We start from the raw sequence: 14,211 nt of genomic DNA, 5'->3' as shown, positions 1-14,211 counted from the left end.
AATGTATGAACAGTCTGCGTCCGATTGTAGTTCGGATAATACGTGCTTAGTGGTGTGAAGTGGTAATATTGCGTTAACAAGTGGAACTAATTACATTATGGTTGCGTGATCCGAGAACATCGATTTTGAGATAACAGGTAAAGATAAATTTTGCATACCAGGAAATTCCCTAAAAAGCTAATTGATAACTTCATACTCAGTATTAACTTTAATTAATATTAGGTCTTATTGAATTTTACTCTCAATTAGAGTTCAACGGTATCCAAATTAGTGAGGGCTTGAGTATTAACAGCTGATATAAAACACAGCATAAACATTTTTACTGCATGTAAACAGTGTTATAAATAACTATTCTCTGGGATATGTGGCGTCATAAAATAAAGTCCAAAGGATTCTATTTGAACGTAAGTTGTAATAAAATTTCGACATAAATAATCTTAAAGTCGAAATTTGTTGTTCGAGTTGTTGAAAACTTCACAATAATTTACTATTATTTATTTTCGCATATAAAAAAAAATATTTGGACATCATTTTACATTCTAATTGTAATCGGTCCAGTAGATTCTAACTTATTTATTATAAACTAAAATACAAATCTTTGTATTGTGTGTAAGTTTAAGTATCTTTGTAAGTGTAAAAGTATATAACTTAAGATATATAATAACGTTTTACCATTGCAACTTAGTCGAATTTTCATATAACTCGATATGTAGCGAGAAAACTTCAGGGTGTATGACAGGGTTCTTATTTCGTACCCTTTGTCTCACCGCATTTTATAAGTATAGAATAGTTAATCCAAACCCCACTATAATTACGTTTTTATCTATGATAGACGTTATCTTGAATACCAGAGACCTTTACGACTATGTTTGTAAAACGATACAGATTTACAGCATATTGCGATTGCTATATCTAATAAAAATTAATTAATATTAATCAGTTATTTTTGTAAATGCTTTTAAAATTCGTGATAACTAGACCAAGTTCTTGATGCGATAACGGTGTCGGTGTGAATAAATTTATTTGAATCTCGATAAATTTATCGAGTTCCGACAATAAGTTCTTCAATATCTAAAATACCAATTCTTGTTGAAAGTAAAGAATTTAACAGAATAACAACCGTTGAATACAGCATTCGTCAATCTAGTAATTTTTACAAATTAAACAATTTTAAAAAAGAAAATTACACGCTTACAATGCGATAAATCTGTATTTTTCAACAACCATTAATTTAATAGAGTAGTGTAATGAATAGCGCGGTCAGAGTGTGGACAGGACGGGAGCGGCGTTGGTTTTTTTACTTGGTTACCTGTTTCTGAGCGGGTCGTCTCTACGGCTGCTTAACTTAACAAGTGCATCGCAGGGTTTCCCAACCTTTGGTTAATATGGGACAGAAATATATACACAGAATATAAAATTATATATTTAATGACAAACATATTTATATTTATAAAAGTCAAAGTCTGTAAGTTTCATTACGCAAAACCCTATATTATTTTTAATATATATATTTTATTGTAATTAATATTATGTTCTGACTTTTCACATGTTTATATTTTAATAATCTACAAAAACAATAGGATTGGTTCTTAGATGATTTTTTAAATGAGTTTTCCAGTCTTTGGAATCGACCGAAAATTTGGAATAAATCGCAAATATTCTTTAAAAATATCGTTATACATAAAAGACCATATCGTTAAAACAAAATATACGATCCTTTTAAAACAGTTAAGTCAAAGTATACATTTAATAACAGTTACCCAAGGTTTAAGCAACACAGTGTCGATGGTCCGTTCCAGTCCCCGTCGGTATTAATTTCGCAAAACCGCATCACACGGCTGGTAGGTCATTCCCTCCAACTGCCAACCCGTTATCACAGGATGTCCAACTGACGCACCACTCAAAAATATATGCAGTTTTTGATTTAAATAATCTATACTGTATAGTACATATACATATTTTGTAGTAACTTAATAATATTACTCTTAACACAACATTTTCAATAGTTATGAAAGTCTTCGTATTAAATATCCTAACACACACATATCCAATTCGTACTCGACAATATAAGCTATTGCCACACGAATTCAAGAGACTATACGTATACAAGCGTATATTAAGCCAACGTACCTACGTTTGCACCTTTTTTAGTTCTGCTTTTAATTTTTATCTCACTTCATTGCAGAATAAATACTATATTACTGAGAGATACAAATATACGTAATACTGATATTTGACGTGACTTGAAGATGTTTTTGTCTGATTGGATGTTGCCCAGCGGGCTGTGCCCAGTCGCCTATCAGGTCATAACAAAATTGGGGTCAATTCGAAATTGTATGTTAGTTGTCCAAAACTGGGGAAATTTACACAATGATATCACCCTAAAAAATAACCCCAGATAAGCCAATCGTTTTCCCTGTAAGGCCGATTTAGTTTCAATGAATAAGGGGAAACTTTAAAACCAGAATTAATCATATAGTCTTTTGTTTTCCCGGAAAAACAAAACAAAATTACATTGTTAATTAAATCTAAATTCAAGTTACGCTCATTATAATTACCTTATTGAATGATTGATAGCTGCCAGGTGCTCTTCAATCAATTTTTATATTTATTGGTCGTATTGGATTCAACCTTTGGGCAAAAAAAGTTTGCTTAATTTATAAAGCGACCTCTGGTTGATGAGGTCGCCAGACGAGCGACGTCTGCGCAGTCAATTTAGTAAGGTGAAATTAATTGTTCCCGAAATAGTTTCACTAAGTGTATTGCAGTTTCATTTGCTGAAGTGTATAAGATCTCTGGTAGAAAATATCATTAAATAAATATGAAACAACAGTGAGTTGTGTCTCTTTTGATTCCTGCGTAACACAGTTAGTCAAAAAGAGACGAAAAAGTTTAGTTTTTATGAATAAGGAGTATTATTAATTATTTTATTTATTTAAGCAACCTTTAGATATTTCTATAGCTTAGAAGTATCGCGAATGATGGACCTGGGTTCCATTCTCGACGAAACAAAATTTTATAACTTCTACAAATTGTACAGATACCGCAAAAATGTGTTCCCTATTGACGGTTACGTGAACACATATTTGTAGAACACACAATTTCCAGTTGATGGATGTCTATTACCCGTAACGTGGCTAAATACATAGACTGTATATATAGATTATTTAATGTAACAATTTTTATTTATGATAATATAGCAACGATAACTATAATCGAATTATCAGCTCGGAATGGCCGCTTGCGCTAATTATAGGTTATCATTTTGATGCCCACAATAACAATCAATTAATCATAACAACATGTATCTTACTTACATATACTTTTTACAAATATGTACATATTAAACTTTTATATTCTGTAATTTTTAATTTCAAAATCCGTTCCTTCTAATAGTGATAATCTTTTGACATTTGGACCAGAGTCTATTTACTCTATGATATTTATTTTTGTGTATGAGTTTCATTGACAAAGATTTGCTTATGCTAGTCCGCAGTGATGTTGTAGGTGTTGACTATAAGATGATATTGCCTTCAGAAGCCGGGCGGCAGGTCTTCAGGCAGGACGAGGCCCTTTGTCCTTCGAGAAAAGTACCATACCTCCTTTCGCATAATATATGATACGAAAGTAGGTATAGGTTTGGTGACCATGTACATGACAAATACCTAAATACTACATAATGAATTTTTCAATTATGTTTAGAGTGAATGAATTAGTTAACTTTATTTTAATGTAGGTCATGTTAACCTAAATAAGCAGTTAAGGATCAAATTCAAAAGTTTTGAATTAAAAAAAATTATTAAAAAAAGCAATATTTTTTAAATTTGCTTGGGTTGTTGCACGAGGCCCCTGAAAGAGCGAGGCCCCGGGCGATTGCCCTGTTCGACACTCCCTAAGGACGCCGCTGCCTATAAGTGTAACGAGTCAAAGTTTTGTCTATAGGTTAGTATGTATATAATATGTTACGAGACGTCACAAACTAAGTCCTGGCCTATTTAAAATACAGTACGTAATACCGTTAAAATGATAATATTATGTTCATCTAATCATAGATATCATATTAAAATACTTATAGAAAAATTGTTCCCCACCTCTGTTCATAGATTTGATTTTTTTGTTAACACCTTTATTTGTTAGTATAATTCGACATCGGGAGCGAGAAAAAAAAGTAATAGACTTTTGACAGGGGATATTTAATGAAGTTGTCGGTTTTTTTATACGCCCTCGGACGTTCTCACGACGGGCCCATTGTAGGAACACGTCCCGAACGGTCCCAATCAATTATGTTAACAGTGATAATTTTACTTTTTCTACTACTTTTTGTGGTACGTTCACGGCATTAAAGTCAACAAACACATTATACGCCAGTTACACGCTTATTATTTATCTTCGGTTCTGTAATTCCGTTAAATATTTCCCTTGGCGTATATATTTTAACATCCCAGTAATAGCGTAGTGGTCAAGCGCATTGATTCGATGTTTTTTCGGTTAAACTATTTTAATTCGGGTAAAAAAAAATATCAATGACGCACAAGTGTTTCTACTTCATACTTACTAGGACGATATATCTCTAACCTATATAAAGTGTTCAAAAAATATCTACGCATTTACCTTACGTTGGAATTTATCTAAAACTGTTACCTCTATTTCTAATCGGTCAATGTTTTGTACTTTGATATTCTGTCGATAAGTAATTACTTTGATCCTAAATACTATATCACTAAACATTCTCAGCATCGGCGGTTTATAGGTATGTACCTACCCGGAATAATTGATACGCTTAAACCGGGAATTATATCTAATGTTGCAATTTGCAACACAAAAAGTCGAACTTTTCAATGGAATTAAGTCTGTACAGCAGATTAAATGTTTTAGGATTAATCTAGAGCATTCTATTTTACGGACGGAGATGAGGAATATTTTTATTAAATCACCCTTTTACAAGAACAACTCTACACTACACTTATGATAGTTGCATCAAGAGTGTAGCCAAGATTTAACTTTCCCTCTATTAACATTCTAGGATGTGGCCGTCAGCTTCCTGGTCAGCACAGCTGTGCGCAGGACTGGCTTTGGCTCTTTCGCTGACCATCGGCGATGGCCGCAGAGACTACAAGGACCAAGAGAGAATGAACTCTGACATTTCTTTATGGATTGACGAACGTCAAGTCAGGATGTTTAGTGGTAAGTAAACGTATATAGATTCATATTTGCTTTTCTCACATTGACATAACAGTAAGCGTAAATCAATATGTAATAGCGCTTTGCACATTCCTCTACGATTTATGAATATTTTAGCTAAGGTTCATAGTATAGAGACATTTACATTCCATGATAGATTACTATTATTCATCAAAATCACGCATCAATATGCACTATTTAAGATAATTCTCATGGGTGCTACATACTATTATCATTGATAATTTATTTATACGTAGTTTAGCTTATATTAGCGATAAAATAGAGTGGCGGAGAGTTTATTGCCACTTCTTCTCTTCCGGTCCATGCCCTTGATTTAAGAACTGACAGTAAATGTAAAATTAGAAGCATTCTATATGTACTTATTTTTTGACGTTCATAAGTGCACATTGTGTTACCTATGTGAATAAATGATTTTGATTTCATTGTATACTTAGATTTACATATACAAAAAGACAAATATAAACCACTTTATTATTCTACCAAGCCTTCACCCCGTCCGGTAGAACCTCTTCCAACTTCTTAAATATTTACCTTTTACCGTCAGAATCCAAGTTTTGCCACCTACCCTTTCAATCTCGTCGGCCCAACGCTCTTGTAGTCTTCCTTTGTTTCTTTATCCTTTTGGGCTGGTCCAATCGAATACTCTTCTTAATTATTTCAATACAGCAGAGTTCAAGCACACGATTCGGTGATAATTTCACGCTTTAACCTACTGCCTCTCACTGCTGAATTTCATTTAGTTTATAGTTCATTCATACTTTCAAAATAGTGTATACAACTAATTTCACTTGTATATTTCAGGTATATCAATGCAAGTATTTGCTATACAGAATGGAAATATACAGCCATATATACTAGACCCAAACTTCTCACATAAGCTACCAATTATCCCGTCAGAGGTTGGGTATGTTAATTTTACATGGAGATCGAAGAAGAGATATTATTATAATTTCGATACACTGACGTCTTTTGATCTTAAGGTTTTAAAATCACCTATTTTATCAATTAAAACTCAAGGGAGGGTGCCTAAAACGCCTAAAGGTAAGTTTTTAGAATATGAACTTACAGTGTAAACTCTTTATAACGCCAATTGGTATAACGAACAACTCTCTATAACGTAAAAATAAGTTAAATTTATTTGTTATAAGCCAATACCCATACATTAATTCTCCTCTCCCTATAACGAAATCTCTCTATATCGATTAAAAATGCTCGGTCCCTTGAAACTCGTTATAAAGAGTTTACACTGTATATTAATTTCAATTAAAAGATTTCCATATAAATAAAATTAACCTACATCATCAGCATTAGCACTACGCAATAGAAAAAGGTCTTAAGAATTTATTTAACAGAAATATTATTAGTTTGGTTAGATTAGCTTTTATACCATCAACTATAACCATCTAAATTGCCGATGATTTTTTAGAGAATTGTAAGCGCCACGAAATTAGGTCGAATGGCTTCTGGTACTAAAACAAACATTGTCGCTTTGAATAAATTTTATTTATGCATATTATGCAAAATTTAATAATAATAATATATTTATTACAGAATTCAGTATATTTTTGCCGTGTATGGGCAACGTAAGTGGCGTAGCAACTTTTGAAATCGGGCTAATCCTCAAAAACGGACGAGGCATCCCATTAAAAGGCACCCCCCTAAGACTAAATTTAAAAAAGGAATGCGCACAGAGAGGTGTGTATTTAGAACGGACAGGTATTGTATCGCCAACGCATTTTTAACACTTACACGTTTGTATTTCGAACACTTGTAAATATTTAGTTCCAAATTTAAATTTCCCTTAATACGCATTACGGTCTTATTCATAAACCCAAGCCCTAAATAGCCGTTTTATGTCTATTCACTCTCGTGTCACGTTGAAATTAAACGTGACCATTAACTGTTTGAGGCTAAAATTCCTAAATTTGTAAAACTAAATTTTACGTTGTTAGAAATACAAACGTTTGCTTTTAAAAACTTTTTTCTGAAATATAAGTAGTCTCATTAAGGCTTATTAATTCAAAATCATGCTTTTATTACGAATGGAAAGCCTAAGAACACAATGCATTGTATTCTACAGCTTTGTCGTAAAGCTTTACTAATAATACATTTATGAGTTTAAAGCACGGAATACGAGTCAAATATTACTTTTATAGGTTGCGAGTGTTCGTGTGGTTTGAACAATACAGTAATTGACACCGTATTGCCTATTGTTTCTCTTAGTTCATGATTATTTACTATTAAAAAATAGACTAAACAATTTTAAAGTTAATTAAACAGGCTTTTGGCACTTTGGCGATTGGTACTTTCATTATTACACGCCAAAGATTTAATATAGATGCGCTTGCTATGCGTAAAGTGCGTTTACGCATTCAATGTACGCCCAGTTATATTTTATCTCGCTCTCTCGCACAGTTAGTGACCATTCGTTTTTTGCCATACTATTTCACTATTTAAGGAATAAATGGAAATATCTAATAAATTGGTTTTATGCACAGAAATTTGAGAATTTTTATTATATTTTTTTATTTTATCTTATATATACATTGCCTTATGATAAATACTTTACTTTTTTTTCTATTTAGTTTGTTTAAACCTCCTTACGACGTTTATTCTTTGTATATAACAATTAAAATATAACGAATTCGGTCTTATATATTAAATGCGACTACAGCTGGATGGGTGACCTCACATATCGATGGCATATTTAAGGGCAAAGCAAGCACATTTTAATTTCTTAATGGGTGCCAATATCTGTAGCGTTTATTACTAAAATATCACTCTAAAGCCTGTCTATAGCCCAGGCTACATTAACCAAATGCCTTGTTTCCGGGCCTCCTCGAGCGCGAACTACGCCCCCGCTAGCGGTGTCTCTGCTGACAGCATCCTATTTTAGGTTCGTACTTGCTTGCTATTTATATCTAACAACTATTAGCTTTACAAAGTGCTCTAAAATAAAATAAATATTTATTCTTGAACTTTCATTGTTTAATTTGGATATTATTTATTAGTAACTACTGTTATAACCTAGAAGGAGCTTATACACTGAGCTATTAAACTTTACACTGCTATTAACACGTTTAGATTCTAGTGGATGCTTACACAATATATGAAATGATGGTGCGTTTCCTCATCGATTGGACAGCATCCGTGTATCTTGAAGAAGAGAAGCTGACCATCTCAATTAAGCGAAGCGCGCCATTATTTCGTCTTCCTCTATAATGCTATCATTACTTGTCATGCGTACCAAATACCTCCACGACTCTCTGTTGTTTCTGACGTAAATCTCAATTAAGTAAACAGTGATTATCCATTTTTAGTATATAAGATGTTACTTTGACAGGTCCAGACCCGGAGTGCGATAAAAAGTGTGCGAATCAGGGATGGTGTAATAGCGAAAAGATATGTCAGTGCCCGGACGGTTATATGGGGCAACACTGTAGGACAGCATTGTGTTACCCTCAGTGTATGAATGGAGGAAATTGCACCGCTCCAGGTGTATGTTCCTGTCCCCCGGGATATCAAGGACGACATTGTGAAGGAGGTAACTTGATTTAGAGCAATCACCAAGACATTTGTTTCTTGTACGTCAAACGATATTCGATCGTTAACATAGCATCTACAGTATAGAAAGTTATTAGTTAGAAAAGTTTGTTAAGAATATGAGGTATCTTTTTTTTTATAGAACGGGGGGCAAACGGGCAGGAGGCTCACCTGATGTTAAGTGATACCGCCGCCCATGGACACTCTCAATGCTAGAGGGCTCGCGAGTGCGTTGCCGGCCTTTTAAGAATTGGTACGCTCTTTTCTTGAAGGAACCTAAGTCGAATTGGTTCGGAAATACTTCAGTGGGCAGCTGGTTCCACATAGTGGTGGTGCGCGGCAAAAACTGCCTTGAAAAACTCTCAGTTGTAGAACGGCGGACGTCGAGGTGATACGGGAAACTCTGGATTTAATTTCGTCAATAAACAATCAATATTGATTCAATTCAGCGCGTAATACTATAATCTAGATGCTCGTATACGAAATAATAAAAAGATAACATTGTTTTGTACATATTTGTAACACAAAACCTTGACCTTACAAATTAGGCGCACATCAAAATTGGTTTGAGATAAGTATGTACGTGAGATAGGCCTTGGGTCTGATAAATAAACTATAATCATTTGGTAACCTTTTATTCGACAAACCAAAAATATAAATGTATACAATTTAGCAACCCAAAGTATTGTTGAAGTTGCAAGGAAATAGCTAGTTAATAATTAAATTACTGTTTTTGTCTTATAAGATTTTGTCAAAGAACTTAGCGGACCGAGCGCCAACGTTCCGTGAACTATATTATTGGAACAATATGGCTGCATTAAAATTAATCGAAAGTCTGTTTTTCTTCTTAGCGCAAACTTTTTCAGTCATGTGTTATTAAAACAGTAACAAATATTCTACTTTTTTGTGGTATTCAACGAAAACTATACAATATATGAATTCAGGTCGATGAACGTTGAAGTTTAGCATTTAGTTCAAAAACGCGTGGTGCGCTGCTAAGATTTTCCGACAATGGCTCAATTGTAAATATAACACAAGCCCCTTAACATTTAGTACCAAACACTGCTACTGAACGCTTGCCTTAACGTTAAAGTGTTGTTTCCTAAATTGGAAGCTGAAAATGCAAGACGTAAGACCAACCGTTTTATTCGATTATTTTTGGTAATATCATGTCGCGTGTACGTAGATATTGTTGACCAATCACAAGCGAACAAAGCACTTCTATTCGTCTTTTGTTTTACATTATTACCGGCCCATTTATTGTATGCAGAAAAAAAAAACAGTGGCGCTAAACTTTCTAGGTTTGGGCCTCAGATGTTTGAAACGGTTTCAGCAAAAAATCGGCAAGTAGGTGATCAGCCGTGTGATGTTTTCACGCCGTGGACTTGACATGTTGGTTTCATTCACTAAACTGTGTCTCAAATGCGCACATAGTCACTCACTGAGGCCACTGAAGAGCTCTTATTGTTTCTACGAGTTTTGAGTCGTACCCAGGTTAGGTTATCAATAAAAAAGTGTTAAAGCAAACTAATATTTATTTCTATATTTACAAAAATATGCCTTTTCCATTATCTATATCTATTATATTATATCTTCTTTGATATAGCAATAGCCACTTTGCATCCTGTTTTAATAACTTCAGTAAGGGCCTGATAGAACGGTGCTTGTTCTGCTCCATGGTCGATTCCTGTATCGTGGTGCTCCTGCTCCTCATTGCGGAACTGGGTGATGGTGTCCAGTATCTCCTTGTCAATCTGAGGGTCCTCCATTAGAGTTCGAAGCTGGTCATTGTAGTGGTCAACTATTACTGTCTCTACTGCTACTGTACAAGCCATGGCTGCTTCTTTGCCGAGTAAGGCTGTGCCTAAAATAAATTTTAACTTTGATAGTTTTTTAAAGTTAATTCTATATAGAACAGGCTACCAGATTTTAATAATCAGATTATTTATTAGTGAGTAAAGAACCTACACAAATTTTGTCACAAAAAAAACTATTATGTATATACCAGTATGAAAAATAAAGTGTTAGAGAATTTGTAAATAATGAATCTATATATATATATATACACGAAAAATAGTCTTCGTTTGAGGCTCCTTCACGCCTAAACCACTGATCTGGCTATTTATATTTTAAATTCCAACGTTCCTTCATTTTTTTATTGCTGTTTTACTTTTATGAAAATTTATACATACGGACTTTACCGCGAAACATACGGGGAGGCTTCCTAGAACCTCAAAACGTCAACATCTGTTAAAAACTCGATTTTCGAAAATTTTCAATTTTCTTAGCGGGAAGTTAAAAAGAAGAATAATAAAAATATGAAAAAAATAATAATGAAACATAAAATTTTATTTATTCTTTAATTTTACTAAAATTTTATTTTAATTCGCCCATCAAAGCGGGCGGGAAACGGCTAGTAATTTATTAAAAAAAATAAGGATTCATTTTTATACGTCAGTCACGTGACACAGAACGGTTACAGATTCGGAAGTCACTTTATTTTGGACACAGTCAAATAGCATAAAAATTTAAAAGTATCATATTTTATTATTGTATCACATGTATTATGTGTATGCGTATACTAATAATTAAAAAAGCGCGAAAGGGAAAAGAAGTCTAAGATAGAAGCTTATCATAATATCTGTGTAATATAGTTTAGAAACGGTAAAGGCTTAGTTAAATATTTAGAATTAAATCATTACGATTTTTCTACAACTTAGAGAAGTTTTTAGCAAATGTGGTTTATTACCGTTTCAAGAGAGACTTATACTAGAAATTTGAAATAATAACCATTTTCAGGACTGGTATACCCTTTCGTGTAGAAACATTCTAGACCTTGCTAGGTGTAGGATAAGTACGGAATGATGCGGAAGGTCGAAGGTCCCTTACTCTGTAACTTGGATATTGAGAGAAGTATATCTTGCATACAAAAACGTTGGGCACGGGATCGCTTTCGCTATTGGAAGGTACTGAGTAAGGCCTCGAACCATCTCGAACGCAGTAATTAGTGACACTATTTTGTGGGTGAAATTATTGTATTCTTGGGAATAAGTGATTTTTATGAGTAATTCCCTTCCTTATTAAACATTTAAATAATCTCCAAAAACTGCGTGACGTAATACTTGAACGCTCCCTTTGAACTGAAAATCTAAATACAAAGAATATACAGGGTTGTCTTTTATTGACATAACTTTTAGACATAGAAAAACACTTTTTCGTCGTGTCGTCGTCGTGACGTGTGTCGTCGTGTCGTGTGTTGTGTGAAACGTCGGTTAAATTTATAAATATATAATTATAATAAAAAAGTATAAAGTGCACCTGCTCCAAGTGCGAAGCCAGCTATATTCCACAGCGGTGTCATAACAGTTGGTCGGACTCGGTACTTGGAAATGAGTTCCTCAAATTTCTGTCGATGTTTCTTCTCTTGCTCCCACATGTGTTGGATCAGAGGTCCTTCCTTTGACGTACCCAAAACTGCCATCTGACCGGCATATATGCGGTCAGCTCCTAACTCTCCAGCGTGATCGACTCTAATTATTTCATCCAGCTATAAAGAAAATACAACTTCATTAGTAAACAAAAATCTTCTCTTAATGTGAGGTTAAGCATCCCCGGCCTGGATAAATTATTGTTTATTCAGGATTTGTATTATCAGGTATCGTTGAAATATATAGAGCTGAAAAATCACAGGAGTATTGTTTCGATTTTAGAATTGATAATTTTACATACATGGAACAGGCTAGGAAAGTGTAATCAGTGCACCATCTTTGAACTCGTTTAAAAATAGATTGGATAGTTTCTCCAAATCTCAAAATACACGCGCATCAGCTTATTAAGCTGCTAGTGTGTTTAAAAACATAATAATAATATATTTTTATTTTCATTTGTTATCTCATTTCATAGTAATTACTAAATCTTATAAATTCACCAGATCTTATCTCAGATTATAATTTGTTATATATTGTTGTGTGAGTTATATAGATAAAGTTACGTCATAAATTTTTTTTTCAAATCTTACATGTGGATTGTTCTTAGAAGCCGATGTGTGTGCGCGTCGGGCGTGTCGCAGTAGTGTTGGTCGCAGCATCCTTAATCTGAAATCATCAATTTTGTTTCAGGTATCTGCTCACAAAAGTGTTTAAATGGTGGCAAATGTATTCAGAAGGATACATGCGAATGTCCTAAAGGATATTATGGATTGAGGTGTGAATTTTGTAAGTACATTGATGATGATGATGAGATGTTGTAATTTAAAGAAATCACTAGCAAGTAACATTCATGTTGAAGTTTTACAATTATTTCAATAGATTAGATGAGTCGGGTTTTGTCATTAATTTATAAAAATGTTCTTCCCCAGCAAAGTGTGTGATCCCATGTCTGAACGGTGGTCGCTGCAAGGGAGTCAATAAGTGTCGCTGTCCACCTGGGCTTGGAGGCAATCACTGTGAGGTGGGGCGAAGAGGAGGGGAATGCACAAGAGCGTGCAGACATGGCGTGTGCCGGGGAGGCGCTTGTCTCTGCGAGCCAGGCTGGCGGGGACGATATTGCCATCGTACTTATGGTATATTTGAGGATTTAGATATTCTTTGTCTTATCTTAGATTTTAAGGAACAAGGTGATATATTTTAGTTGGGATAAGTGCTTAAATGTAACAAAATGTTAAAGGTTTTCTTTTGATAACCAAATTATGAGAGGATTGAAGTGAACTCTATAAAAAATTCAATGTATTAGATTTTGGCATTTAATTACTAGTGAGAACAAATTATGAATCAGTTCTATCTAATGTTATGTTTCTATAATAAGCACTTTATTTTTACAGGTTCTTCAGAAGAATCTGGAGAATACAAAAGGCCTCGGTGAAAGGAAAATTTGAGCTTAATATATACTTAAAAACATGTGATTTAATTTAGGAATTTATGTAAATTACAAAGTGTAATAATTTTAGTCATTTATCTGTTAAGGTTAGCATATGTTTATGAATATTATATTTTTTTAAGGCAAAGAATAACATTTGTATTTTTATTGTGGTTTGTTTACACCAGGAAAAATAATGTAATTAACATTTAATCATAGAATATACTTGGAAAAAGAAGACTAAAGGTTATTTTTTGGTATCACTTTATTGGAGTTAAAATATTTTATTTCCTTTTATTAAAATAAATGAGCCCGATGGGTATAAAAAATTATAAACTAATTTATTTGCAACATAAAAAAAAAGGAGCCCAAAACAAAAACTTACATTGCCTCTTTACTTGTGGAAACAGCAAAATTGGTTCAAATTGTTCAGAACAAAATATGTTTTGGAATTTCTTAACAACAAATCCGAAATCTCCAATTTTGAATCACACTTCACTTCATTTCTGTTGGTGTTTTCCTGAAAATTCCGTATGTAATGAAAATTTGCGACGGAATACTTTTATTTACGAGTTTAATTTGACAGATAGGAATAATAAAAATCACCTTGCA

At 33.6% G+C, this 14,211-nt stretch overlaps 2 protein-coding genes across 3 annotated transcripts; one reads left to right on the top strand and one right to left on the bottom strand.

Moving 5' to 3' along the window:
* Positions 1 to 13,608, top strand: LOC125060048 (protein shifted). 2 transcript variants are annotated; one of them, XM_047664809.1, is made up of 8 exons: positions 1 to 137; positions 5,024 to 5,184; positions 6,004 to 6,243; positions 6,754 to 6,897; positions 8,546 to 8,746; positions 12,864 to 12,959; positions 13,103 to 13,306; positions 13,565 to 13,608. In XM_047664809.1, exons 2-8 carry the CDS (start codon positions 5,025 to 5,027, stop codon positions 13,603 to 13,605), a joined length of 1,086 nt encoding a protein of 361 aa, XP_047520765.1. In that variant the 5' UTR covers positions 1 to 137; position 5,024; the 3' UTR covers positions 13,606 to 13,608. The 2 variants fall into 2 exon arrangements, with proteins under 2 accessions (XP_047520765.1, XP_047520764.1); XM_047664808.1 differs by having other exon boundaries at positions 6,754 to 6,918.
* Positions 9,365 to 14,196, bottom strand: LOC125060049 (5-demethoxyubiquinone hydroxylase, mitochondrial). The gene is made up of 4 exons (XM_047664810.1): positions 13,985 to 14,196; positions 12,764 to 12,839; positions 12,064 to 12,292; positions 9,365 to 10,609 (listed from the first exon to the last, which is right to left on the bottom strand). The coding sequence occupies exons 2-4, from the start codon at positions 12,830 to 12,832 to the stop codon at positions 10,332 to 10,334; spliced, it is 576 nt and encodes a 191-aa protein (XP_047520766.1). The 5' UTR covers positions 12,833 to 12,839; positions 13,985 to 14,196; the 3' UTR covers positions 9,365 to 10,331.
* Positions 14,197 to 14,211: the final 15 nt, after the last annotated feature.

This window comes from Pieris napi, chromosome 20, assembly GCF_905475465.1.
Source record: "Pieris napi chromosome 20, ilPieNapi1.2, whole genome shotgun sequence".
In the NCBI taxonomy this organism is placed as follows: Eukaryota; Metazoa; Arthropoda; class Insecta; order Lepidoptera; family Pieridae; genus Pieris; species Pieris napi.
The sequence above is the reverse complement of the archived record's forward strand: the minus strand, read 5'-3'. Positions and strand labels throughout refer to the sequence as shown.